General features: G+C 60.8%; 2 protein-coding genes across 2 annotated transcripts; one reads left to right on the forward strand and one right to left on the reverse strand.

Moving 5' to 3' along the window:
- Window positions 1–3,694: 3,694 nt before the first annotated feature.
- On the reverse strand, window positions 3,695–22,291 carry B4GALNT4 (beta-1,4-N-acetyl-galactosaminyltransferase 4). Its single transcript, XM_056493741.1, has 20 exons — window positions 21,984–22,291; window positions 15,069–15,184; window positions 13,488–13,598; window positions 13,314–13,409; window positions 13,063–13,153; window positions 12,651–12,751; window positions 12,278–12,345; window positions 11,869–11,947; window positions 10,567–10,633; window positions 9,106–9,249; window positions 8,860–8,969; window positions 8,502–8,602; window positions 8,186–8,268; window positions 6,395–7,577; window positions 5,995–6,302; window positions 5,711–5,864; window positions 5,341–5,413; window positions 5,096–5,249; window positions 4,747–4,873; window positions 3,695–4,515 (listed from the first exon to the last, which is right to left on the reverse strand). The coding sequence occupies exons 1-20, from the start codon at window positions 22,132–22,134 to the stop codon at window positions 4,401–4,403; spliced, it is 3,432 nt and encodes a 1,143-aa protein (XP_056349716.1). The 5' UTR covers window positions 22,135–22,291; the 3' UTR covers window positions 3,695–4,400.
- A 1,038-nt stretch (window positions 22,292–23,329) lies between these two features.
- Window positions 23,330–25,639, forward strand: LOC130254229 (interferon-induced transmembrane protein 1-like). Its single transcript, XM_056493577.1, has 2 exons — window positions 23,330–24,365; window positions 25,077–25,639. The coding sequence occupies exons 1-2, from the start codon at window positions 24,174–24,176 to the stop codon at window positions 25,287–25,289; spliced, it is 405 nt and encodes a 134-aa protein (XP_056349552.1). The 5' UTR covers window positions 23,330–24,173; the 3' UTR covers window positions 25,290–25,639.
- The last annotated feature ends 2,116 nt before the right edge of the window (window positions 25,640–27,755 follow it).

The following is a 27,755-nucleotide window of genomic DNA, read 5'->3' on the forward strand; positions in this document are numbered from 1 at the left end:
ACCTGCCGAGCCGCCCGTCACAGCCACGCTGGGGACACCACGTCCCCCCGGCCCGCTGCGCCCCGGACCAGCTCCCAGAATCTCCCAAAATCTCCCAAAATCCGCACGCCGCTGGGGGCCTGCAGGCCCGGCCCATTGCTGGCCGGAGCTGTGGCCGTGCTCAGCCCCTGCTCGGGGACAGCTCCGTGGCTCCGTGTCACCGGCCGGGTGGTTTGGGTGAGCCCGGCTCTGTGGCCGGTCCTGGCTCAGCGCTTGGCGTCACCCACAGCAGCGTTGGGGCTGGGCCGGGTTTACAGCAGCCGGCGGTGACACCGTGTGCGCTCCGGTCGGGGGTGAAAAGGGCGGCTGTCCCCGAGGAATGTGCCGCCGTCAGCAGGAGCCGTGGCAGGGGCGGGGTGGCGAGAGCTGCGGGCAGCGCTTTGGGGTGACAGTCCCTCAAATCCCCCGCGGTGGCACCATGCCCGTGTGCCGAGCACCAGCACGGTGGGTGGGTAACCCACCTCCCCGGTTTGTGGGAGCCCCCTTTTGCCCAGGAGCCACCCCTGAGCCTTTTGGGGTACGGCACCCAGGAAAACCCCCGAGCCCCCCCGCTTCTCCCACTGCGGCACCACCCCACGGGCGCACCGGGTTTGGCAGAGCTCGGCGGGCGCTCCCAACCCTCCGAGCCCGGATGAATCACGGGTTCCCCCCGCAGCGGGCGGAGGGGGTGGATCGCTCCCTCTGCAAGCCGCCACTTGCCCGCCGTCCCCGTGCCAAAATCCCGGGGGATCGGGGCCATCCCGGGAGGCCCCCAGCCCCCGGGGGACAGAGGGGTTCTGGGGACAGCCCTGAGCCCACCGGCAGCCCCACCTTCCCCCAGATCTGTCTCCCTCCCAGACCCCCAATCCTCCAGCGTAACACTGCCCTGCAGCTGACAAATGGAAATTTGGGGGTCCTGGGGGATTCAAGGAACGCTTGGAGCTGGAATGGGCAGCGCTGGCCTCATCAAGTAGTTCGTTAATTGGGACAGGGTAGTACAGGAGAGGGACACACCCAGGGGGCTTAAAAACAGCAGATCAGCACAAAGAAAACACTTGAAGCAAAACTGAGGGATTCCCGAGGAGATCCGGCCACAGCCTGAATGACACAGAGTTAAATAAACCCAATCCGGGGTCCCTAAAGCAGCCGCTGACCGCCCCCCAGCCTGGAGGCACCTCTGTCACTCCCTCGCGGGGTGACAGAGCCACATTCCCGGGGACCCCCGGCTCCTGGGAGCGCCGCGTCCTCTCCCACCCCCCGAGCAGCACCGTCCCACGCCCGGGTCCCCAGGGCTGGCCGTGCCCGCCGGGGGACATCGCCGTCGGGGCAGGGAGCGGCTCCACGCAGCCCGGACACCGCGCGCACGTGCCAGGAGCCACGCTGGGGACACCGAGGGACACGGGGAGGGGACACGAGGAGGGAGGGAAAAGCCTCCTGGCCAGAGCTGGCCGGTGTTGGAGCCGCAGAGCCCCGCACCAGCCTGGCCAGCGGATGGGGACAAGGTGCGTGGCAGGGCGAGTGACACCGGCTCTCCAAAGGGGACAGCGGCGGCCGCGGGAGCGAGTGGCCAGCACGTACCTGGGTGGGTGGCCCCGGAGGGCCGCTGTCCTGCAGCATCCTCGGGCGGGCAGGTGCACCCCTGGGTGCTGCGGGGTGCGGGTGGGCGCCGGCGTCTGCGGCGGGCGTGGGGCGCAGGGCCCGCCCCGCACCTCGCCCAACCAGTCTCCTCGCCGGGGTTTTGCATGGAACCCGCTCGCCTCCCCGCCAAGGCTGCGATCGCGGGGCTCACCGGGGCTCCGAGCAATCCTCAGCACGGCCAGGGGTCCGGGGGTGGGCAGCCCCGCAGCAGAACCACATCTGGGCCACCTTCATGATGCTGCAAAGAGTCCCCAGGGATCCCCACCGGCACCATGGCCACAATCCAATGTATTCTTCCCACCACATTCCCCTGAACACCCAGCTCAGGGCACCCACGGGTGCAATAGGGAGGGTTTGGTGGTGCCAGAAGGAGAAGATGGAGGAGAGGCAGAGCTTGGGGGGCACACACATTTTTTGGGATGCAGGGGGCTCCCCCTGTTCGCAGGGAGCGTTTTTGTGTGCGTGGGATGGAGCAGGAGCCCTTTGAAGACAGATAAGCTGAGAGGGAGCGTTTGAAACGGGCCAAACCAGTTTGGGGGCCACCACTTAGCTCCTACCACCACTAACCCAGGCCCCCCACCACACCCCACACTCACCAGGGGACGCCAGGAGGGGGCCCCCCGGCAAAGCCCAGTGCAGGGCAGGAAGTGCCAGCACCCTCCACATGGCCACTGCTGTCCTGTGTGGCCCGTTCTTAGCCCGGGGGTGTCAGGAGGTTCCTGTGCTCCCCCCAGCCTCCACAATCTCCCCTCTCGGGCTGGGGCAGCCCCTCAGCCAGGGAACTCCAGGCTGGAGCTCGCCTCCACCGCCCCGGACAAGCCTTGACGCCTTTACAGTGTCCCCGCGGGGCAGGGCTGATCCTCCAGGAGTGGGGACTTGCCTGCACCCCACTGTCACCTGGGGCTCCAACACCTGGCCTGGGAGAGGCTCCCTGTGGCTCCTGCAATCCCCATGATCCCTGTGTCATCCCGTGGCCACAGCTCAGCCACCACCAGAGAAACAAACCCTCCGGCGTTGTGCTGCTGGCCCTGTCCCAAGCAGACACCATCAGCTGGCCCCAGACTGTCCCCTGCACCAGTGGGGATGGCACTGCTGGCCCCAAACTGTCCCCTGCACCAGTGGGGATGGCACTGCTGGCCCTGGTCCCTCCCAGCACCAGCGGCAGCTCTGGATTTGGCTGGGCCCGGTGCCTGCTCCGATGGTGGTAGCTTTTAGGGCTCTCCCAGCTGGGAAGCTGCTGGAAAAGCTGTGCCTAAGGCCAGGCTGGTTTTGGGGTAGGACTGGTGGCCCGGGGGCCGTGGGGCCACCCGCTCTGCCCAGCCACAGACCAGCTCCCGGCGCAGCGGGCACAGCCCTCACCCACAACAAAGCGTTTCCAAAGTACTGCAAAAACACCGGGAGTGGGGCAAGGAGAGGGAAGAAACAACTCCTGCCTGCCAGGATGGTCCCTTCCCAACACAGCCCACGGCCACAGGTACCAAATTTGTGACAAAAAGCCCCCAGCTATGGCTGCTTGCTGAAGGCACATGGGTGGCCGAGCTCCCCTTGTCCATCCTCACCTCACACCTGGGCTGCTTGGAGTGAGGCTAGGGAATACAAATGGGGAATGAAACACTTGGGGAGAAACTCCAAAACTATTTCAGGGAGGAGCCCAGGGGATTTGAGACAGGGGGACCTGGCTGAGGAGCAGGAGCCCATGGGAAGTGTGAGAAGACACAGGTGAGGGGAAGCACCAGCACAGAGCTGGGACATAGGTGGGCAGGGACAAGTGTGCCAGGACATGCAGGAGCACAGGGAACCAGGGCAGCCCCCCATGGAGCTGGGTGGAGCCCAGGTGTGGGGCGGAGGCTCAGCAAGCCCGGGCGTGTGGCCGGGTATCAAACAGAGTGCTGCCTCCTCCTCTTTGTATGGAAACAGCACAGAAAGCTGCTGCCCACTCTCACCACAGAAAGGGGACTCTCGGGGGACCAAGGGACAAACCTGACTCCCATGCCCTGCATCCCTGTCCGGGTGTGGGGTTGACAAAGCAGAGGGAAATCCCAGCCAAGACACTGATTTTAATTTTTTAAGAATAAAAAAAAATCCAAACCAAACAGACAAAACTTCCTGAAAACAGCTTCCTACCTCATAATTTCACAGAAATTAGCTTGGAAACATCATCTGCCCGTACCTGCTCCAGGCTCTGCCTGTCCCCCCCAGCCCAGCCCCCCTGGCACGGGCAGTGCCAGCCTCAGGGCTCTGCTCCCCACCCACAGTGTGTCCCGAGTGCAGGGCACAGCCAGAACCCCCCTTCCTTCTGTGGGTCCTGGAAGGGGAGCAGGAGGGTTTGGGCAGCCCCAGTGGGTCCTCAGTACCCCCCTCCCCAAAGCTCAGCTCCCCAGCCTGACACGGGGATGAGGTACTGGGTATTTCAGGGAGGGGCAAGGCAGGAAAGGGGCTGCAAAGGGATCCCGGACACCACAATTCCACCTCCAGTATCCCCAGCCTGGCACAGCCCTCCAGGACCCAGCAAAGCCCCCAGGACCCACTGGCACTAAGGAGCTAATGAACTCATTGCTGACTAAGAAATTAGACTCTTAAGAAAAAAAACCACCAGCACTCACCACGGCCCTCCCCGCTCCCCTCTCCCCAGGAAAACCGTGGTGGGTATGGGGAGCCCCCTGTGCTGGCACCGGGGCACGGTGGCCGTGGTGGAGGGGACAGGCAGGTGCCAGGGGTCGGTGGCTACGGGCTGGGCTCGGGCACTAGTCCTTGGAGGGCTTCTTGCTGCGGGCGTTCCACATGCCACGCTTGGAGTGGTAGTAGTGGTAAAAGTTCCTGAGGCGCAAGCGCTCCACCTCCAGCCCGCTCTGGAGCACCCTGCGGACGGAGGGACAGAGGGACGGAGCTCAGGGATGGAGGGACGGAGGGACAGGGCTCAGGGGATGGAGGGACGGAGGGACAGGGCTCCAGATGCACATGGCCCTCCCAAAGGGAAGTGTTCCCCTTTGCCATCCCATCCAGCCCCCAGCCAGCTTGATGGATGTGCCCAAATGCACGTGGCCAGCCCCGCTCCTAGGGGTTTAGGGGCTGCAGGACCCCCAGGCTCACCTGTCCAGGAGCTCCCAGTCCTCCCCACCCCAGCGGTCCCGGAACTCCTCCGTGTTCATCCCTCCCACACGGTCGAAGTCCGACTTGTAGATGCCAAAGAGGCCGAAGCCGTTCACCTCCCAGTAGCCTGGAGGGAGGGAGCAATGAGCTGAGGGGTGGGGGGACCCCCAAATGCTCATATCATCCTCTCTGTGCTCTCCCCACCACCTGGGAGCCACAGGGATTCCCCATCCCAACCCCTTTTCCCACCACAGGCCCATCCCCATCTGTGCCGCCTCCTGCAGAGGTGCACCAGGTGATGATGGCCTGGTTTTGGGGTGTTCCCAGCTGGAAAGGGGTCCCTGCTCACCGTTGGGCTCCCGGGGGGAGCTGCCACAGCTCAGCCTCATGACGATGGGAGCATAGGCCAGCTTCCCCTCCACGCAGTGCTTCCGGATGCTGTCCAGGATGTTGGCAGGGAAATGGATGTGCAGGTCGCACAGGAACACAATGCTGTGCTCGTCCTGGGAGGGGACAGACACAGGTCGGGGTAATCAGAGAGGAACAGCTCAGGGAGAGAAGCCACAGCCAGAGCTGGTCCCTGTCCCCACTCACCTCCACCATGTCCACGCCGGCCTGGAGCCCAGCAGAGCGCTCAAAATTCCCTGTGCGCCGCAGGTACTGGAATCTGGGGAGAGAGGACAGGGCAAGTAGCACTGGGGACAGACAGACACAGCCAGGAGAGGACAGGAACCACCAGCATGGGGAAAGAACCTTCTCAGGAAGGCCCAGGTGCTACTGCTCAAGCTGAGGGTCTCCACATGGAGCCAAGTTTCTGCACCCCCAAATCCACATGGAAAAATAGTTTAAATCCCCAAAAGTGAGGAGGAGGGGCAGCGAGGCAGGGAAGGAGCAGCAGGTTGTGTGAGCATCCATCCCACCGCAGGGAGCCCCTCAGCCCCCGAGGCAGCAGGCTGGCAGTTACCTGGGCAGCTGGGCATCCTGCAGGGCCTTCTCCACATCCATGTCCTCGCTGTCGAAGTCCACCAGGATGACGTTGAAGTTGGCGTCCCGCGTGGCCCCGTAGAGGCCGGCCATGTCCGAGATGAACTGCTGCACCCAGCGGGCCTGGTTCTTCACTGCCAGAGACACGTCCCCAGGCTCACAACCCACAGCACCCCTCCCACCCACAGCTGACAGCCTCATCCCGCGGGAGCGCGCTGAGGGAGCAGCACAGAGCCCGGAGAGCCGCGTCCTGCCCTCACCTACCCGGCACCACGAAGTGCACCATGACGTCCTGCCTCCAGCTGAGCCGCAGGGGCCGGCACAGCACGGATTTCCCATAGAGGATGCTCCAGGCGCTGGGCTGGGGCTCGGTGGCCCCCAGGGCCAGCCCGTCGGGGTTGGCCTCGGCGCTGTCGTCCTGCTTGCCCTGGTGCAGGAGGACGTAGACGTACTCGGAGAGCCGCACCCTGCGCTGGCCCCGCTCCGCCAGCTCCAGCTCCAGCAGGTACCGGTTCCCCCGCGCCGTGTCCCGCCGCTTCTCCACGTTGATGATCCTCAGGAGGGTGTAGATCCTGCAGGGAGAAAAGAAGCCTTGAAATCACCGTCGTGGTGATCCAAGACGCACTCCCCTGGATTCCCGCCGGCATCCCGCGGCCCTCCGTACCCTCCGTTCTTCTCGTTGAGCCTCTCCATGTACTGGGCCACCACGTCCACCACCTCGCTCTCGCCCAGCTGCAGGTTTCCCGACACGTTGCAGCGCAGGTCGTTCCAGTCGGAGCGCAGCAGCTCGAAATCCACGGAGCTGACGCTGAACGTCCGCTGCCAGTTGATGGAGTCCTCCAGCCAGCCCTGCTGCAGCTCCCCCGCCTCGTAGGAATAGTCCGACACCTCTTCCTCCTCCTCCTCCTCCTCCTGGCCCTTTCCCTCCTCCTGCTGCGACGCCGTCGTTCCCGACGCCTTCAGAAAGGACGTCACCCGCGTCCCCTCGGAGCGGGTGGCCTCGGATGAGTTGTAGCCGGCGGTGGCTGCTGTGCTGCCTGGAGCAGGGGTGGTGTCCTCGCGGCTGAAGAGCCCCGCGGTGCCCAGGGCGAGGAGGCCGGGCAGCGCCCGCTGCTGGGGCGGCCGCTCCCACCTCCGGCCGCTCTTCCGCCTGGCAGGGTCCCTCTCCTTGGAGATGCTGCTCAGGAGCCAGGGGCTCCGGCGGCCAGGGAGGGCCCGGAGCTTGCTGGGGGTGATGGGATGCTTCTGCGGGGTCCTGGAGCGCAGGTGGACTCTCTTCACGGGCTTTGGATACAGGAAAATGCCGGGGAAGGCCGGCTCCTGGGCCGGGGCTTTGCGCTTCCTGGGCTGCAGCCGGGTCACGTAGACCTTCTCCTGGGTTTTCCGGGGCTTCTTGTCCTCGCTGGGAGCTGCCGGCCTGCTGGGCCCCGGCGTTTTGGCTTTGCCACCGAAGATGGGCACGGAGAGGCGTGGCTGCAGGCCCAGGGCCGTGCCCTGCTTTGGCAGCCCCAGCTCATCCTCCTCGCCTTCGTCCTGGGGCAGCCAACGGAGCGCCCGGCCGGGGCCCCGCTCCGGAGCGGGATCCTCCCGGAGAGCGGCCGGTGGGCTGGACGTGCTCCATGTTCCCAGCTGCCCGGGGGTGCCCGTCCCGGCCCGCGCCCGGCCCCGCTTCCGGCGGAAGCTGTAATAGTCCAGGTCGTCTCCATAATCCCTGGTGACCGGCGCGGGATCCTTCCCTTTGGCTCTGGGGGCCGGCCCAAAGCTCTGCTCCTTGGCCTCAGCAGGGGGGTCTGTGGGCTCAGGGCTGTCCACTCCTTCCTCTTCCTCCTCCTCATCCTCCAGGAAATCTAGGGAGCAAATACAGAGATAACAGCCTGAGGCCAAGACAAGGAGGCAGAGCCTGATCCCAGCAGGAGAGGAACTTGTGAGTGGAGGAGGTGAGGGAGCAGAGCTGGGGCACCAGGGGATGCCCACACGGGGACACCCACTGGGGCTGGCAGCTCCAGCTGCTGCCACTTATCCCCACCTCAAATCTCAGCACCAATCCCACTCCATCCAGGAGCAAACCCGACCTGCCAGGGCTTTGCCAAGCTGGAAATTGACCAAGGCAAGCTCTGAACAGCCTCTGGTTGCCCAGGAGCACCCCCAGCCTCCACGGACATCCCCAGACTCTACACTGAGTGTGGTTTTTGCTGCCTGCTGCTGAGGCCAACCCAAGAGATGCTGGAGGGAGAGCAAATCCCAATCCAGTGTCCTGCTTCCCACATCACCCTGCTGTGATGCCAAGCAGGAGGCTTGGAGGGGTGCTCCGAGGGATGCTGCTCTGCACAGCCCAGCCCTCCTGCAGCCTCTGGCACTGCTGGAGTCATCCCAATGAGCCACAGCTCCGAGGGGATGAGCTGCCAGTGAGGATGCCGGGAGCTCGGCCCCGTGCCCAGCAATCCCAGTGACTCACTGTCAGGGCCAAGGAAGAGAAACGCTCGCTGCCGCGGATCCTCCTCCTCCTCATCCATCTTCATGTACTTGTAGAACCCAAACCTGGGGATGGAGAGGGAAGGTGAGGGCCTGGGAGAATGAGTGCCGAGGGAGCTGGGGTTCCCAAACCCAGGAGCACTGCCAGCACTCAAGCTGTTGCATTCCTGGGAGATGGGGAAAGAGCCAGCCTAGAGTGACCCCTCCAAGGGGACAGGGACACGTGGCTGAGGATGCATCATCAGCTGCAGACATCAGCCCCCTGTGCGCAGCACCCCAAAACCTACCCCAGTACCTACTTTTCCAGGTAGAGGGGAGACTCCCTGTAGAAGCACTTGTTCTCTGTCTCCATGTGAGTGAGGCGTGTGAAGTCGTTGGGATACACAAATGAGAGGTAGACCTGGGGGGCAAATGGTGCCATGTCACCCCAAGGCCACCACCAACACCAAAGTGACCCCCAGCACCTCAAGGACAGGGATTTTACCCCAACCCTCTCAGGGATTTAACCCAAACCCTCTCAGGCTGAGCCGTGCAAGCTCAGCCCGACCCTCCAGCAAGCAACACTTCCTCCTGGATTTTACCCAGGTGGGAACACCCCTGCCCTGGGCTCCACTGTGTCCCTGTAGGGGATGGCCCTGTCCCCAGAGAGGCACTTACGAACTGCAGGCCCTGGTAGCGGGCGATGGGGAAATCCTTCACCACGTAGGTGGGGCTGTAGGCACAGGGCACCAGCACGTTCTCCACGCGGGATGCCTCAATGGCAGGGGCTGTGGAGAAGCCCAAAGCATCCCAACGTGTTCCCAGCAGAGATGCCTCCACTCCAGAGACGGGCAGAGGGTGGCAGGGATGACCCAGGAGCCCACAGCAGCCCCAAACCCTGCATGGATGTTTTTAGGCACTTACTGAGGAAGAACGTGTCCCTGGGGTCGGCCTTGAGCATGTCGGCCCCGTGCTCGTCCTGCTGGGCCTCCCAGAGGTGGCTCCCGCTGTGGCTGGCCAAGGTCTGCGGGATGTGCTCCACGTGGTTCATCTTCAGGGACGACTCATCTGCGGGACAGGGCCGGGGCTGAGCCCCTGGGCACACCGGGAGCATCCTCCAAGGGGGCCTTTCCCAACCCTCCAAGAGGGCTGGCAGCACTGTGGATGCCTCCTGCTCCTGGGAGGGCAATGCTGCCCTCCCAACCATCTCACAGGTCCCATGACTAATCAGCCTAATGATTATTGCATCACCTAATGAGGACCAGGGCACCCAGGCCATCCTGCTCCCATTACCACAGCCTCAGAAAGAAGGGAATGCTCAGGACTGTAACTCCCAAGGACACAGGGGTTAAACAAGGATGTCCTTTCTGCAGGTAACTGCAACACGAGCTTTGCCTCTCACCCAGGGATGAGGGTGGCATGTCACCCTTGGCCACCAACCAGGAGCTCACCCTGCTCCCATCACCACAGCCATGCTCCCTTCCCTGGAAGCCATGCCTGATACAGAGTCACAGGAAAGCAGGATCCCCCTTCCCAAGCCCCAGATTTTTCTTCCTGCAGCAGGAAAATGTGTCCCTGCAGCTGGCTGGGATTGGGCTGAAGCCCCTGGAAAAGTCTAGAGCGAGGGAGGGAGGATGGAAAGAAGGAAGGAAGGAGCTCTGCCTGCTGCTGGCAGCCCCCACCAGGGCTGAGCTCCCCAGGGCTTTGCCTCAGGGTGCTGCTGGGTCTGAGGGAGCCGGGAAGCAGGAAGGAGAAGCAGGAAGAGCCGGTGCTGAGGGACAGGGATTTATCTGCATGCCATCCATCTCATGGGCACCTGCATCAGCACCACTGGCACCCCCCATCCCTCTTGTCCCCACGGATCCTGCCTGCTGCCAGCCCCCTCCTCCTTATCGACCCTTCCAGAGCAGGAATGATGACCGCTCCCGCTCCGTGCGGAGCGCCAGGCCAGGACCCATCCATCAAGCCCTTTCCTGCTGCCAGGGCAGGGGCAGGAAGCAGAAGATCTATAGATTTAATTAAACCTTGTGCCATCCATCCCTGCTTCCACGACAGCTCCTCGTAACTCAGGGCCAGGCCCCAGAGCCAGAGGGGTCTTGGCAGGCAGGACGAGGCTGGAGCAAGAGCAGGGCTGTGCTTCCATGCTGTGCTCACTCCACACCCTGATTTTAGCAGCATCTCATCTTGCTCCCAGCATCAATCCCACCCACTGCAGCCCTTGCATCTGTCCTTACACCAGGCAGAAGGCCAGTGGGGGGATTCAGAGGCTGAGATGTCCCCCCAGGACCCAGTTTCTCAGGTTCTGCTTTCCTCCCCACCTCTCCCAGCACATTCAGCCCCTGGAGAGCCTGCTGGCTGGGGCTGCAGGAGGCACCTGGCCCTTACCTGTGTACAGGGAGATGTAGGAGGAGTCAATCACCTCAAACTTCAGGCTGGGGAGGAAAACTCGCCACTGAGAAAAAAATATAAGGAGATGGGGAATGAGCAGGAGGGTGGCAGGGGTCAGGATGCAGTTGCCCAACCCTGGCATCCCAGGATGGGTCATCCCTGTCCAGAGCTCCCAGAAACTTTCTTGCAGAAGAGGAGCAAGAGAGAGGGCTGATCCTGTCCCATTTCCTGCAGGATTTGGGATTAGCAGGGATCCCTGCAGGGTCAGAGAGGGAAAGGCTCCTGTGGGTTCATGCTGGTTCCCTCTGGGACTGTCACAAGTCCTGTGACCAAAGAACTCCTTTCCTCACTCCTTTAAAAGCACTCACAGTGCTTTATAAAGAAGAGTCTGCCGTGATTTAAGAGGGTCTCCAGAGCTGCCTGCCCTGATTTAACTCCAGCATTTTAAAAGCCAGTCTGGAGCCCTTGTCGGGACAAGCCCTTCAATGCCCCCGGGGTGAGACACATCAGGGTCCTGCTTTTGTTGTGGATGTTGCTGTTGTCTCTTTCTGCACAGTTGAGAGGTTTTTCTGAACGGCTGAAAGGCTTCACTCCCTCCCTCCAGCAAAAACATCCCATCTCAGAAACATCTCCCCCATCTGTTTGTTTTCCCCACTATTTGTTTTTGCCCAAAGAAATGCAGATCTTATCGAGATAGAGGGGATGGGGAGGAGGGAGGCAGCCAGCAAGGAAGGGGTGTTGCCCGGCCTCCCTGATGCTTTGCTGGCACCAGTTTGACTCCCGAGATTAATGAGCTCTTGGGAGAAAGGAAACCTTTACTAACGAGCCAACATCTTCCCCTCAGCCAGCCTGAGCCCCTGACACACGCTCCAGGCTTTGCCAGGGCTCTGCTGCCAAGGCAGACAAGTTCAGATTCGAAACTCATGGCAATTCCGATGGGGAGAAATAAGAAAACAGGGAATCTCTCCATCGCCTCTGCCACCTCTCTCCCACTGCTGGGATGCAGCCAGCAAGGTGGGACCTGCCTGCTCTGCACCCTTCTTGCCCATGGGAGCCCAATGGCAGAGTTTTCAGCTGCCCAAAGACCACCAGCAGGAAAGGAGAACAGCACTCCATGCATCCCAGTGCTGGAATAACCACAAAAATAGTGACACTGACTTGTCCCCACTGGCAGTCATGGGAGGGGGAAACCATGGCTTTGCTCCAGGATAAAGCACTTGAACACACATGGGAAAAGCCCTGGCACTGGCTCCCTGGTCCTGTAAGGAGCCTGGCACGGGGGGGTGGGCATTTACTCACCCCAACTTCCACGTGGTCCGAGCCCCGGTCATCCTGCTTGTGGAGCAGCTCGAAGTAGTAACGTCGGGAGGACATGAGGCTGCAGGGGAGGGAACACAGCGGTCAGAGCCCAGGGCCAGCCTGGGACAGCCTCCCTGTCCTGCCCATGGGTGGGGAAAACCTTCCTGAGGCAAGGAGACAGGGAGCTGAGGAAGGCACGTGCTCCCCCATCCCACTGGTTTTGTGGGACTGTGGCAACACTGTGACCACCCTGTCCCCACCTCGTCACCTGCTCCTCCAAGCCGTGGATCTGGGGACCAGCCCAGCCCCACGTGTCTCTTGGGACAGGCCCATGGCCAGGGAGCTCAGAGCCAGCAGCTCTGTGTCCCAGACTCCATCCCCATGGGATGATCCCCGAGGACACACTCACCGCAGGGGCTTGGAGACCTGGGAGCTGAACTTGGTGAACTCTCCCGGCGCCGTCCACTCGGTGCCCAGCTGGGAAGGGAGGAGGAGCGTGAGAGCAGCAGCAGCCACACCAAAGCCCACCAGCATCCCGTTTAGAGGAATGAACCCCAAGAAAATCCAGGAATAAATATGACATCTCCTGGTCTTCAGCAGCTCCAACCAAGAAAGGACCAAGAGGTTCCTTTGGAAGCCAAGCCAGGCTGGCCAGGGATGGGAGCAGGCTGAAACAGCCTGGCATTCCCAAAGGAGCAGAGAGGCAGGAGAGCTGCCCCCAGCACAGTCACACATGGATCCCTCCCCCTGGAGCAGGGCAAGGCAGAGAGGTGATGCCATACCTTGCCCACAAATGCAGCCAGTCTGGAATTGGAGGGACTGTCATCAGAGCTGAGCCAGAACTCTGAGTTGTCATCTGATGCCACGGAAAACTGGAAATCCCCTGCAGAGAGCCACGGAGAGGGTCACCACCGAGGGACACAGGGACCCTGGTGGCATGGGCTCAGTCCTGCAGCCTCGTGGTGATGGGAAAGAGGGATGGGGTCGCCCCAGACCTCACAGCATGGCTCTGTCCTGGGTGGGATCAGGGCTTTGCCTGCCTTCAAAGCCACAGGAAAAAGGGGCTTTGCTCCAGAAGGACCCTCCTGCCCAGGAGCCAGGATTTGGGGACCATCTCCAAGAGCCTTTCTGTCCTCCTGTGGCCAGGAAGGGGAAGGACACAGCGTCTCCACATTGCCACGCTCTGTCACTCACCATCCTTGAAGGGATGGATGTAGCCAAAAATCCTCAGCCCGTAGTTCTTCCACTTGGGAGACACAGCCAGCTTCTTCACCGTGGTGCGGGTCTGCCAGGGAGACAGCCGTGGATCACCTCCTCCACGTTATCACCACCACCCACCTCCCCAAGCCAAACCCTGCAAGCCACGGTCCTGAGGACCAGTGGAGACCCAGGGAGGGACGGGTGGACCCTCCTGCCAATCCCTGAGCACCTGTCCCAGGACTCACGTGGGGAAAGAGCGGGAAGTGGAGGTTCTTCCTCAGGTGCCTGACGGCCCCGCCACACCAGTCCTCGAAGACGTGCAGGTTTGCCTTCCCTTTGTACTGTGGGAGAAGAGAGGGAGCTGAGTGGGGCTCCTCCTCCTCCTCCATCCCCTCCCAGGCTGCTGCCTTCCCACCCACCTGCTCGTTCCAGGGCAAGGCCTGCTTGGTCAGGTTGAGTTTGGGGTGGCTGCTGGCTCGGTTGGAACGCTGGCCTCTGGAAAACCAGCCATCCACGTCCTGCCCGTCGTTCTGTGGAGGAGCAGAGGGACACATGGGATGGGTGATCAGGGCCAGAACATCCTATGCTTGTGGGATGTCTCTGTGCATCTGTGCTGAGGCCCTGGCACAGGCTGCCCAGAAAATCTGTGGCTGTCCCATCCCTGGAAAAGTTCAAGGCCAGGTTGGACAGGGCTTGGAGCAACCTGGGCTAGCAGAAGGTGTCCTTGTCCATGGCAGTGGGTGGAACTGGATGGGCTCTAAAATCCCTTCCAACCCAAACCCTTCCAGGATTCCATGATCTAAATCTTCATTTTGAACGTTGCCAAACCAAGGTGAAAGATTTCACGGCAAAGGAAAGCAGGAGGAGGCACAAAAATATTGGCAAGGTGTCGCAGGCAGTAGTTTCAAAATGTTCTAGCTAAACTTGTTTCCCTTCCTCTGCCAGAACTGCTCCAAAACAGTGAGTTTTCTGTTCATCCAAAGGGTTTGGCCAGTCTTGTGGGCTGCTGGAATTTTGGGCTCTCTCTCTAAAGGCACAGAGGTGATCTCTACATCCTAAGCAGAGGAAGCTGAATGTCTCTCCACTCCCCCTCTTCCTTTAAAGGGGATTAGGTTAATCCCATTGCTTGTATCTTGTAATTCAGAGAGATTAAGTGAGCATTCACCAGCTCGCTGATGGGTGACAAGGAAAAGCCAGGCACTTCTGAAGCCCACCCAGAGCATTCCCCTCTTCCTCAGTTTCCCCAGAGCATCATCCCCCTCTTCCTCCACCCCCCAGGGCAGACACAGCACTGCCACCACAGCACAGCCCATCTGCATGCACAGTGCCAGGGAAATGATTAGCAAACTGCCTAAACAAACTCATTAGAGCCCCGGAGGAGGGAGCAGTGCCCTTGGAAGACCTCACAAAGGGAAGGTTTTGTGCAGCTCACCCTCTGTCCTCACCCAGCACCAGCCTGTGCCTCCTCTGGGAGGTTCCTGAGGTTTCTCCTTTGTCCATCTGTCCCTCATTTCTGAGGAGTGACCCACTGTTGGGAGTACCCCGTGGCTTCCCCCTCCCACCATCCCACCTGGCTGCCCTGCTATGAGGCCTCTTGGTGACAACAGGACAGGGACAGCAGGGCCTTCAAGAGGGGCTTGGTGACCTGCTGGACAGGGGACAGCAGCGTGTCCTCGTGGCAACAATTCCGAGTGCCTCCTGCTTGGAGGCTCCACCTGGGGTATAGTAGCTCTCCAGTCCAGGACAGAGCAGAACACACAGGAGCAGGTGGCTTTGCCCAGAAAAGCAGGAATTGCAGAGCAGATGAAGCTGGGCCCTTCTCAGGGAAGCTGTGACATGGAGCACGGGACATTGGGAGGGATATCCCACCCGGTTTCCATGGGATATTAGAGGGTTTATCCACTGTGAGCGCTGCTGGGCAGAATCAGAGGTTCTGATGTACCCTGAGCGGACAAGACTTGGAGCACCCTGTTCCACAGGCCCCTTCCCACCCCCATTACCATGGGATCTTCCTCGTGGCTCTCGCTGGAATCCTCGGCTTTCCTGCGCCGCGCCGACACCGGCGCTGCCGCCGGCCGCCTCCCGGGATCTGTCACCTCCCCCGGCCTCTCTCCATCTGCAGGGGAGCAGAGGGGTCACACCACAGCCCCCCATCCCAGCACCTCTTCTGGGGACACCCCTTCTCCCCAGCACTGGGAAGGGGAGGTGCTGGCATTGCCTCCATCCAGGGGACAGGGACACGGAGAGGGGGGTGACACAGGGCTGCAATTCTCCTCATTCCATTTGCACTAAGCAGCTTTGCAGCAGCTCATCAGCAGCAGGTTTAATTACACCCCCCACAGCTTCCAGCCCTTTACATAAGAGATGCTGGGATAAGCTCTCTGGGTCTTGCCCCACTGCCATCCTCAGGGATGCATCCCTGCTTCCTGCCCCTCCAAATCCCAGCCCTCCCGAAGCATCCCGCAGCTCTGCCCAGAGCACACCAGCCCCAAACCCCCACAGAGATCATCCCCTCAAACCATGTCCCTCTTCAAAATCACTCACATCAAAACCTCCCAGACCCATCAGCTCCGTTACTGTGCTGAGTTAATTATCCCCAACCTTTGACTCCCCTCTGCAGCTCCTTTTCCTTGGGCAGGGAATTTTAAGTACCCCCAAAACAATGGTGCAGACTTGGAAAATGTTACTTTGGGGGGGGAACATCCTCTTTCTCTGCCACCCCAAAAAGCAGGGGACAGGGGGAGCTTGGGGTTCAATCATCGCTGCTGGTGCACGGGTCCACAGTTCAATCCAGAGCCAAGGGAATGCTTGGAGAGGTGAGTGTCCAAAAGCCACCTCCACAAACACCTGTGGGCCCCCAAAAAACCAGCCACCCCCCTTGGCAATGAGGGGGAGCTCCAGGTGTGCCAAGCAGTGAGCCCCCCACCATGGGAATTGCAGGAAAGGGGTCACTGACCCAGTCCCAAGGGAAAGATGGAAAGATGTCCCTGTCCCTCCACACCCCTCTTGTCACCACCAGCAAGTCCTGGGGGCTCCCACTCCCCAAAATGTGACTGCCACAGGCAGGGAGGGGCTCGGGGTGCCCCCCGGCACACGCTTCCCACACCATTAGTATTCCAGCGGCCGCGCAGCCGGCGTCTCCTTGGAGATGGCAGCACAGATCCCATCCCCACGGCAGGGACAGGAAATTAAGCTCTAAAGCACCTTCTTGTGCTCTCAGCCATTCTTCAGCCCCTGGCAGCCCCAGCTCGCTCCTGGCAGCTCCCCAGGCTGCCTCCTCCCCTCATTCCCGCATCCATCCCTCTTCCCTCCGTGATGGGGAGCAGCGGGAGCGGAGCCAGCGCTCCCTCCACACACGGACAGCGTCATTCCCACCACCCTGATCTGTGCTCAGCGCTCCCGAGGGACCTGCCCAGGGCAGGGAGGTGGGAGTGGCTCCGTGGTACCCACTCAGGGAGCCTCTCCCTGCCTTGGAGGAGATAAACCTGCCTCCCGTGGGATTTGCCACTGACAAAATTCCCTGTACGGCAACTTGAGGCAGCAGCATCCCTGGCTGTATCCACAGGGATGGCTGGATGTGGCCATGCTGCTTTCACTCTTCTCCATGTCAGGATTGTGAACTGGTGGGAGATTATTTGATATAAACTGGAGCAAAGTGGGTAAAAAACAGGAGCTAATCCAAGATGGGAAGGCTCATCCTTGGAGCTTTCAGCATCCAAAGCCACGAGCTCCTGCTTGCTCCCTATCCCTTCCGAGGGGTTCCCACATCCAGGGAGGAACAAAAGCACCAGAAGCGCTCCAGAAAAGGCTCCTGGGCCTCCATGCAATTCCCTGGCAATTTAAATATCAGAAAGTGATTTCTGGTCAGGCTGTTGGGAACTGGGAGCCAGTACCATGGGAATAAGGAATGGGGAAGGGCAGTGCTTTGTGCCAATGAGCATCACTGCTCCCCAAAATCCCGAGTTCCTTTGGTCCCAATCAAAGCCCTGTGGGAGGAGACGAGGAAGAGAAGGGAGAAGGCAGCACTGGAGGAAGAATGATCCCAGTTGTCTCAAGGACCCCAGAGGGCAGGTCAGGGATAGGGGAAGGTCTGAGGACAAGATGGGGATGCTCAGGGAAGGGATGGAAGCACTAAAAGCTCTGGAGTGAGGCTAATGCTCTGGGAGCAGCGAGGAGGGGGCAGGAAGCACCAACCATGGCACAAACCGGCTCTGAGTCACAGCAGCCTCCAGACAGGGAGCCAGGAGCCCCATCCTGGGAAGGAGGCTGTGGATGCAGGGCACGGAGCGGTGCCTCCCATGGGAGAAGCGAGTCCCTGCTGTCCCGGCCCTGTCACTCCTTTGGGAAGCACAGAGAGCCTTTCACATCCCACCTCCCGTCTCCTCCTCCCCAGCTCCAAACACAGCCCCTTTCTTCCATGCCGGGGTTTCTCCTGGCCCTTTTCCAAGCCCTGCGACGTGGAGGGAGGTGACATTTAAACCCCGACACAGCTGCAGCAGAGGTGGTGGTGGTGGCTGCGCCTTCCTTAAGCCCAGAGGTTCCATTCCCAAATTCTCCCTTGGAGCAGGAGCATCCCGGCAGGAGCCTCCTAACGAGGTGTTAAGTGATTATAATTAGCCAGAAAGGAATCAATACTACAACCCACAACCCCCCCTCCCCCGTCAGTGCCACAGGGACAACAATCCTGGCCACAACCCCCGGACAGAGGGTGGTGGCCACGGGCTGGGTGACACTGGTGACACTAATGGGGTTTGTGACCACCACGGGGACACAGGACCAGTCCCTGGACACCCCTGCCCTGCTTCCTGCTGGGACCTCTCACTGCCTTGCTGAGGGAACTGCAGGAGTGAGGGGGGATTTTTTCCTGCCTCCCCCATTCCTTTGCTGCCGTTTCCCACTCCCTGCCAGCCCTCTCAGCTGGAGCCGTGGAAATCGATGCGGAATCGCTGTGGCTGGCGATGGAGCTGCCATGAGACCACTCCAGCTGACAAACACCCACCAGGAGAGGCAGCTCCGACACTTCCACGCTCATAATCAGGATCTCAAATCCTTCCTGGGATTGGACAGCTCCCAGACTTCCCCCGTTTCCCTCACTGTGCATCCAGTGCCCCCAAAGAGAGCTGGAGCAGCTCCCACGGGCCCCTGCTCCATCCCAAAACAGGGATGGTGCTCACCCACAGCCCTCAGCACAAAGACTTGGCTTCCTGGGATGTGGCCTCTGGAGAAGGCCACTGTGAAATGACGGGAATTTTAGAGTGCATTTCACCCCAGAAACATTCCAGCCTCTGAACTCTGTGGGGTCACCATCCCAATTCCAGCTTTCCAACCTCTTCTAGCAGCTGGCTCCCACCTGCCTCCTCATCCAGCCAAAATCCCAGGGGGCTGCTCAGCCCTTGCCAAGGAGCAGCTCTGGAGAGCTGCAGACACAGGGAAGGGATGGAGGGAAGATCCAGGGCAGTGCTGGGAAGGATAAAGATCCCAAACACCAATGCAAAGAGCTCCTGGTGCTTGGGAAAAGCCATCCCTCACCTCCCCTGGTTTCAAGGGACAGTTCTGGGGATCTTCTGGGCGCTAAGGGGGCTGGGTCACAGCCAGGCTGGGGACAGGTGCCACCTGGGGTGGCTCAAATCTACTCTGAAGAGTCACAATTTTGCCTTTGAAAAACCCAAAACAGGCAGTTGCCAAATTTTTCCCATTGGGCACCCTATAGGCACAGGGCATGGAGCCTGAGGCAGTCTGGGAAGGGCTTTCCATATGGAAAAAGGGCCCCAGTGACACCCAAACCAGCCCATTCCCCCAGCTCCAAACTTCCATCTCAGCAGCAGTGATGGGACCTCCTTTTCCTGGCACTGGGACCCCATGTGGGTCCATCCAGGGAAACCAACCTTTCCCAGCAGGGATAGGAGAGTGGGGTGATGCCAGGAGAAGAAAAAGCAGCTCCCAAATCCCACTGCCCTTCATCTTCAAAGGGCTCTTCTCATCCCCTCCCCTACCTGCTCCCGGCATCCCCAACAAAAAGGATGAGCAGGGCTCAGCATTCCAGGCTCCCAATTAAAATCAAAGGATCTGCTGAGATGAATCCCAGAGGGACACATTATCCCAAACCTTCTCCCTGCTGCTCTTCCCAAAGATGGTCCCTGGCGGGGGGAGAACAGCCAAGGACAGGACACAGAGCTTCCATCCCACCACTGCCTCAGGATCAGGGGGCTTTGGGAGCTCCCTGGACCATGGCAGAGGGGTGACCCAGGCCATGCCATGTCCAGCAGGCAGAGAGAGCCTCATTTCATCCATGAACTGGTTTGGGCACCCATCCCGTGCTCCCCCAAACCCCCACAACCTCACTCCAGCACTGCCAACACCCTCCGTGCCAAATCCCAGCAAACCCCAAGGCCCACACCCCCACTGCAAACCACTTCAGGGCTTTATTATCGTTTTCCCAGCTCTTTTTTTTGCTTTTTCGTCCTTTTCCTTTCCCTTCCACCTGGCGCATCCGCGTTTCCACCCCATTGCCTCGGCGGTTTCCAGCTGGGAGAGCACCGTAATGGCCTCGTTATTTCCAATGAGGAACCCGCGCGTTCAATTAGGCAGAGGAGGGTAATTATCTACTTGGAGGAGATGAGGAAGAGAGGGAGGTGTTTTATCAGGGACCAGCAGAGCTCCCAGCCCAGCCCCTGGATGCTCCAGCTCCAGGTGTCGCCAGAGGGGATCTGGGATAATCCCACTGCGCTCCCAGCCCCACCCGGCTGGGTCTTCCCCACTTCTCACCCCCGAAAATCCTCATGCCCTGCACCTGCAGAGAGTCCAGCTGCTCACTGACATCCTATTTAATGAGTAATTAACCTTTTTCCTGTTAATTAACCAGGCAGCACCCCTGGCGCACACAGACAGGTCCTGGCTCATGGTGGCCAAATCCAATGTCGTCCCCAAACTCCTTCTGGTGCACAGAGCCTCGGGGTGATGCTCTTGCAACAAGTTTTTTCCTTAATATGATTTATTTCCTATGATCTGTTCAGGGGTTTTTCGTTTGTTTTGGGTTTTTTTTTTCCACTCCATTCAATAAACACTCCCTGCCTCTCCCACTCTGGCAGCAGCAGGATGAGGGTCCATCTGTGCATGGCCAAACCCTTCCCCAATCTCCACCCAACCCCTTTCCAACCACTTCATGTCCAAAAAAGCCGAGTGGGACCTAAACTCTGCCTTTCCCATGCCTTCACTGAGGTTTTAAGCGCCCACTGGAAAATCCCAGTGGAGGGGACAGTATCTGCCTGGACAGCTGGATCCAGCTTTCCCTGGAGAATCACCCACCTCTCCACACCTCAGCCAGGGAAGGCATTCATGTTCCCAGGGGGAAACACCTTTCCCACCCAATTTACTTTCCCATCTCCCGTTCTCCACCAAAGCCCAGCACCCCTCATTCCCAGTTTCCAGCCTTTCAGCCTCGCAGGGACTCCCCTCCCTTCCACAGCAAAACCCATGGCTTTCCCCTGGAGCACCCAGAGGAGCCGGCTGGGATGCAGGGAGAGCAGGGAAAGGCACCTGCCAGGCTCAGCACCTGGGAACATCCCAGCCACACGGCATCCCTGTGCATCCTCCCGGCAGGAAAACCGCGGCTCACCCTTGCACTGCTGTACCCCAAATCCCAGAGGGTCCATGGTTTTCCCAGGGACAGGAACAGCGATCCCATGCCACTTCCCCCCAAAGGCCAGACATGGCTGTCCCAAACACCGGGATAGCAGCGGGGCCTCGGGATAACGGCAGGGAACACAGGGAAACCCGCCGGGAGCAGCGGGCAGAGCCGGCGGCTTTCCCCAGCACGGAGGATCCCGCGGGGAGCCGGCAGCCCCCGGCGCCCCCCCTCCCTCGGCAGCCTCATTTCCTGCCTCGCTCAATCGCATTACCCCGACTCCACCGTAAGGCCCAAAAATTTGCAGGATCATGCTGCTGCTCCGCTCGGAAACTTTGGGTTTTCCTGCCGAGAGGCTTTGCCAACCTCCGGCACCGCTCGGACCCCCTCGGGAAAGCTTTTCCCCCGCTCCATGGGCACTAAATCCTGTCCCCTTCTCATTTTTTAGGACAAAACGCGCTGGGCGAGGTCAGTCCCAGCAGGAACGCTACGGCTCAAGTTTCACCCAGCCAAATATCCCGAGTCTCTTTGTGTCTCCCCGGGCAGCCCAGGGAGCTCTGCCACGGGAAAACCGGGAGAGACCCGACACGAAGCCGAGCCTTAGGGCACCTGTCCCTCCGGAGCATCCCGGAATCCATCCCGACCGCTATCCGAGGGCGGAAGAAGAAAGGAATTTTGTTTGGTTGGTTTTTTTTTGTTTTTTTTATAGCAGACAAGCACAAGCTGAGAAAGTGTCGAGATGGGATGGGGAGGGTTGGGAAAGGATGGGAACGTCGGGAAGGGATGGGAAAGAAGAGACTGTCCCTTCCAGCAGCGGCGAGCGGCTATAAATGGCCTCTTTGTCATCGCAGCCAAGGCAGCGGGTGGAAAAATGAGGACGGAGCGGCTCGAGGGGGCACCCTCGGCCGGTTTGGGTCCCTCCCGGGTGTCCCCTCCTCCCGAAGGTCCAAAACCGGGGCGCGGAGCCCACGGAGGGGTCCCGCTCGCCCCAAATCCACGCGAGTGATGCGGGACAGAAACCCAGCGCTGGAAAGGGGGGGGCTCGCCCCTGAGGGGGTGCTCCGGGTCCCCAGCGTGGCAGGGGGACCCCCAAACCCCTCGGGGACCCCCAAACCCCATGTGCTCTGAGAGCACAGTGCGGGGGGAGCTCCGGTACCCCACTGGGGACCCCCAAACCCCGGGTGCTCCGGTACCCCGGAGTGGCGGGGGGGGACCCACCCCCCACTGGGGACCCCCGAAGTCCCCCCGAGGCCCCGCTCCGAGGGCGGTGGGGACCCCCCATCCCCGTTACCTTTGCCATAGGCGAAGGGGAGGCGCAGGGCGCGGCCCTGGCGCACCAGGCTGATGTGCAGGTAGGTGAACCAGGCGGCCGAGGTGAGCAGCGCCAGCAGCAGCAGCAGCTTCAGCTGCTTCCGGAGCTTCTTCACCGGGAGCCGCGGCATCCTGCCGCCCGCATCGCCCCCGCCGCCGCCGCCACCACCGCCGCCGGGCTAACCCCGGCCCATGGGGCCCCCCGCCCGTCCAGCCCGCACGCTCCGGGCCGGCCGCGGGGCGGCTGCGGCTCGTGGGGCCGGGGCTCGGTGCGGGGCTCGGCGGCCCCGGGCCCGCCGGTGCATCGCCCCCCCCCAGCGCCGCGCCCGCGGGGGGAATGAATGAGCGGGCGCTGGGCGCGGCCACGCCCCCGCCGAGGAGCGACGGCGCCGCCTGCCAATCGCAGCGCGGCCGCCGCGGGATCTCCGCCAATGAGAGCGCCGCGAGGGCGGGGTCTGGGAGGTGCCGCGCGTCTCCACGCCAACGGTCCGGCATCCCCGCGGGGCGCCGCGGGCGCGCCCATGTGGGGCGCGGGGGGCACCGTGCCCCCGGCGCTGTCCCCGGGCCTGCACGACGGGAGAGCGGGGCGGCGGCGAGGCGGAACCGAACGCGGCCTCCGTGCCGAGGGCACGGAGGGGTCGGCGCGATTGGTGATGCGGGTTTCGGCGAGGCCGCCCCCCGACCCTTCCCCCCCGCGGCTAGGATGGTACGTTCCTGCCCGGCAGCGGAGGGGGCTGCAGCGCCCGGCCCGATCCGCTGGGGGGCGCTACCCGCAGTCACGGACCGCCCCGACCCCTCAGGGATCCCAGGAGATCAGGGGCGGGATCCGGGGGTCATCCCGGGAAAACGAGTGCGGGCACCCTCGGGATCATCCCCCCGCTGGGTGCGGGGATCCCATGGGGGCTGCATTCCCAGGATCCCCCTCGCTGGATGCAGGGACCCCGCGGGCCGGGGCTGAGACCGGCCACAACTCACTGCACTGATGTGCGGGCTGGTTCTTCCCTCTGCAGCGCAGGGGTGAAAAACAGCGGGACTTTTCCCTCCTCTCCCATCCCACAGGTTGAGGGAATGTCCCCTCCTTGCTGCGGCTCAGGCTAGGGGCAAAAACACGGGAGAAATCCGCTATTAAAGGAAGAAATACGCTCACGGCTGGGAAAACTAGAGGGCACCAATGCGCTGGGCTGCAATTCCCAGAAATCAAATCCCAGTTTCCAGGGCGGGACCATCCATGCTTGCTCGGTTTGTTTAATCAGAAACATTCCCGAAGTTGCCAGCAGAAGGTTCTGGGACAGCGTATCCTGGGACTGCATTAACACAGTTCGAGCACTCTCACACCCTGAAACCTGAGAGGGGGATTCCTTTAAGGGGCAGCCGGAGCTTTCCAGGCATCCCAAATGACATCCCCGAAAAGTGGCACCTCCTGGCCTCAGCCCTGTCTTTGGGGAGATGGAGGTGGGCTTGGGGATCCAGCAGGATTTGGGGATTTCACAGGGATTAGGGACAGAGAAAGAGGAAGGAGTAGGAAAAAAGGGGAAAGCAAAATGGGATAAAGAAGGGGAAAAGAGGGCCATGAAGGGGGGCTAAAAAAGGGGAAGAAGTGAGGAAAAAAAGAAAGCAGAAGGAAAGAACGAGATAAGGAAAAAGTTGGCAAAGAAGGGACAAAACAGGCGGGAAGGGAAGAAAGGGACGACACAACTGGTGAAAATTAAAAAAAAAAAAAAAAAAGAAAAAAAAAAGAAAGAAAGAAAGAAAGAAACAGGGGAAAGAATGGGATAAAGAATAAAAGAAGGATAGGGGACAAAAGAGGTGACAGGGAAAGGGACAGGGAAACAAGGGTGTAGAGAAAAAAAAAGGGGAAGAAAACGGTGAAGCAAAAAGGGGGCAAAGAGCAGGTAAAGATGGAGACAAGGAAAGACGCCGGCAATGAAGGGCGAGGAACGAAGCGGGAAAAGATGCGAAGACAGGGACAGAGCAGGGAACGAGGACAGCGGGCCGGGGGCTCTCCCACGGCGGAGGAGGAGTCTCCTCCTGCCCCAGCAGGGGCGTCCGGAGGGGCGGCCCCTTCCCGCTCCGTCCGAGATCTTCGGGAAACGAAACCAGCGCCGCTGTGCCCGCCCCGCCGTGCGCCTCCACCTCCGGAGCCCCGCGCGTTCCTCAGGTGCCGCCGAGCATGCAGCAGCCCCTGCCGCCCTACGAGGTGCTGCCGGCCGAGGTGAACATGGAGGAGCTGCCCCGCAGCACCACCGTGCTGCTGGAGGAGCCGCCGCGCCCGCCCCGCGACCACCTGGTCTGGTCCCTCTGCACCACCCTCTACGGCAACTTCTGCTGCCTCGGCCTGATGGCCTTCGTCTTCTCCGTCAAGGTAGGGAGCCCGGGGGGACCCCGCTGGGTCCCTGACCTCGGGGACACCCGTAGAGCCCACTGAGCCCCCTGCCCGGGAAACCTCACAAACCCCAGACCAGAGGGTGCCCCGTGGACCCCACAAACCCCAGACCAGAGGGTGCCCCATGAACCCCAGAAACCCCAGACGAGAGGGTGCCTCATGGACCCCAGAAACCCCAGACCAGAGGGTGCCCCATGGACCCCACAGAGCCCCCGTGGACCCCACTGAGTCCCTGACCTCAGGGACACCCATAGAGCCCACTGAGCCCCCTGCCCGTAATGCACCGTGGACCCCACTGAGCTCCCAGGGTGACCCATGGACCCCAGAAACCCCAGCCCAGAGGGTGCCCCATGGACCCCAGAAACCCCAGCCCAGAGGGTGCCCCATGGACCCCAGAAACCCCAGCCCAGAGGGTGCCCCATGGACCCCAGAAACCCCAGCCCAGAGGGTGCCTCATGGACCCCGCAGAATCCCCTCTCCATGGACTCCTGACCCCACAGAGTGGCTGCTGGAAGCTGTGGAGATGGCAGGGGTTTGGGGAGGGAAGGGCAGTGTGCACCTCAGGGTATCCCCGGTGTTTTGGGGGGATTCAGCCCCAAATTCCGGCACATCCAGCACCTCTCCCACAGCCCTGAGCCCCGCGGGGTGCCCCGCTCCTGCTCCCCTGACTCTTCCTCTGCCTGCCCCCAGTCCAGGGACCGCAAAGTGCTGGGTGACTACAGCGGGGCACTGAGCTACGGCTCCACGGCCAAGTGGCTGAACATCACGGCTCTGGTGATCCACATCATCATCGTCGTCATCGTCATCGTCATCATCGCCCTGGCCGTCTCCGGGGTCCTCAGTCACATGAACCCCCCACCCCCGTACGGCCGGAACCCTTACTCCTTCTCCGGCAACACTTAGCTCCCTCCTTGTCCTGCGGGCACGCCCCGCCGGAGGGATCCCCTCACCCCTCGGAGCCAGGGAGTGCCCTCCTGCCACAAAAACTGCAAACGGACACTCCACAGGCCCCTCCTGGGAGCCTGCTGGTGTCGTGTCCCTCTTTTGTGGAGCCCTTGCTGCTGGCTGTCCTTGCTGGAGGTGTCTGGGGATGGATGCTGCTGTGAGAGGAGCACAGCATCCCCAACCCCATCATAGCCTGCTTGCTGCTTTGTTCTGGGTCTGGAGGCCCAACTGCCTCACAGCTATTCCGAGGAGGAGCACCTGGTTCAGAGAGACCCTGATCTCCAAAATAAAGGTTTTATTTCACTTTTGCCCCGTCTTGGTTTCGTATCATGCGGAAGTGGTTTGGGGTTTCCTGCGCAGCATGAGAAACAACATCAGCCGTGGGATGTGCCTGGGGGAAGGGGAAACTGTCTCTCATCACAGAGAAAATGCTCAGGGGACACACCAGGCACCGTGAACCTGGGGTCAACTTGCATCCACGTGGGGTGTGAAGCCCTTGTAAGGATCAGGCCATGGCCGTGGGTGGAACCTGATCCTTGCCAGGGTGTTACCAGGAGCACCAGCATGCTCACTGCCTCTCAGAAAGGGCTGGCAGCAAGCAGAGCTGAGGGCAAGGCAGCTTTGGTGGGGTGGAATGTGCAAAGGGCTTGAGCAGGACGAGCTGGGATGGGATTGAGTAGGGTCAGCAGGGCTGGAGAGGCTCCCAGAGGGAAGGGGCTGGCTCCATCCTGAATCACCTCACTGGGGCTGGATTCCACAGCTCTCCCCTGCAGCCAGGCGATCTGGGAGCCTGCTGTGGCTCACAGCCCCCATCCCACTTGCCTGGAGCCCGGTTTTCCCCGGGAGGGCTGCCCATTTGCCTGCAACAGGAAGCAGGGAATGAATTCCATGCCTTGCTTCGCTGGCGTGCGCAGGCTTTGCTTTCGCTATTGAACTCATCCCAGCCCACCAGTTTCCTCACATTTATGCTCCTCATCCTGCAGGGGAGGGAACTCTGGTCAGAGGAAGCCACACCAAGCAGCAGCCCTGCCTGTCACTGGGCTGGAAGTGGCAGGGCAGCAGGCAGCCATCCTCGCACCTCCCGGCTGCCACACACACGTGCCACTCCCTGCCCAGCTCCGGCAGAGTCCGGAGCGACCCCGGCAGGGACGTGGAAAATCTTGGCTGCAGCCCATGTGGCAGGGCCTCAGCTATGCAGCTGGCCTGGCTTCCCCCTTCCCCTTTGCACTCCTCACCCTCGGCAGGCCCCAGTGCTCGGGGCTGGGGCCCCACAAGGATGGGAACAAAACCGTGTTTTTCCCTCTCCCCACGAACGTCGGCTCCTGCCAAGACACCACACTCGTAAGATGTCAGAAATCCCACTCACAAACACAGCGGATATTTGTTGCAGGATCCCTGGCACGGAGCCTCTGGTGAATCATTTTTTTTTGCTCTTCTTTTTTCCTGGAAAACACGGGTTCCTTGCTGCAAACAGGATCTGCTGCCTGCCCTGCCCCAGGCTTGGCCTGCCCAAACCCCAGCACATCCAATGGGAGCTCAGGCCAACAAAGGCCATTGCTCCAAGATCCTCTCTTCCTCCTTCTCCCTGTTTTTATCAACAGCTTCCAGTGCAATTCCAAAGGGCAGCCCCACACAAGCCAGCACAGAAACAATTGACCCTTTCCCAGCCCAAACCACTCACTGGCAAAGCTTCACTCACTCCCTCTCGCCTGTGACCCCTCCAGGCTGCCATGGACAGCACCCCCAGCCCATCTGTCACCAAAACTCGGGCAGAGAATGAAAACCCTCCAGCACGATGTTTGCAGTGACAGAGAATGAGGCATTACTTTGTTCTGGCCAGGACGAGCCATGGAAAACATTCCATCCACACATAGTTCCTTACCTGATGTTTCCCATATCTATACAGTCAAAAACCCAAAGAAATTCTCCTTCACTGAGAATTCTCTTAACACAATTCTTAGCATTCAGTCTCCTTGATCAGTTCTTGATCCCTTCGCCTTCAATGCTAATTTGGTCCTCATTTTTCGGTTCTCTCACCGATCGATTTTCCAGCCCAGGTGTCTCCAACCATGCCAGGGAGGTGATGTTGGTTAAAGTTGGCTCATGGTGGCTTATCACCCCTCTATGTTCTGGCTGTTCCTAATCTGTGGATGTTCAGATCATTGAGAACAGAGTCTTTTAAAGAGAAACTTGAATTCCCCTCCCCCTAAGCAAAGGAGAACAAACCCCTGACTTAAGTCACATTAAAAAAAAATTAAAATTTGTGTAATTTCCAATATTCTCAACTGCCCTCAAGTCTTCTCGGAGTCCTCAGGGTGCCTCAGAGCCTCCCAAGTCCCCTCCCCCCCAGAGCTGCCCTGCATCCTCGGACTGCGTGGGGTGGGGGTCCCGGGGGCCGTGCCCCCCCTCCCTCTGCGGGGCGGT

This window comes from Oenanthe melanoleuca, chromosome 5 (genome assembly GCF_029582105.1).
Source record: "Oenanthe melanoleuca isolate GR-GAL-2019-014 chromosome 5, OMel1.0, whole genome shotgun sequence".
Classification (NCBI taxonomy): Eukaryota; Metazoa; Chordata; class Aves; order Passeriformes; family Muscicapidae; genus Oenanthe; species Oenanthe melanoleuca.

What these genes read in the sequence shown, in the direction of transcription:
- LOC130254229 (XM_056493577.1), top strand. Translation starts at nt 24,174, where the DNA reads ATGCAGCAGCCCCTGCCGCCCTACGAGGTGCTGCCGGCCGAGGTGAAC. An exon ending in CCTTCGTCTTCTCCGTCAAG is followed by an intron (nt 24,366 to 25,076) that starts GTAGGGAGCCCG and finishes GCCTGCCCCCAG; the next exon opens with TCCAGGGACCGCAAAGTGCT.
- B4GALNT4 (XM_056493741.1), bottom strand. Translation starts at nt 22,134, where the DNA reads ATGCCGCGGCTCCCGGTGAAGAAGCTCCGGAAGCAGCTGAAGCTGCTG. An exon ending in CAGGTCTCCAAGCCCCTGCG is followed by an intron (nt 11,948 to 12,277) that starts GTGAGTGTGTCC and finishes CCTCCCCTGCAG; the next exon opens with CCTCATGTCCTCCCGACGTT. An exon ending in CCGGCGTGGACATGGTGGAG is followed by an intron (nt 5,250 to 5,340) that starts GTGAGTGGGGAC and finishes GTCCCCTCCCAG; the next exon opens with GACGAGCACAGCATTGTGTT.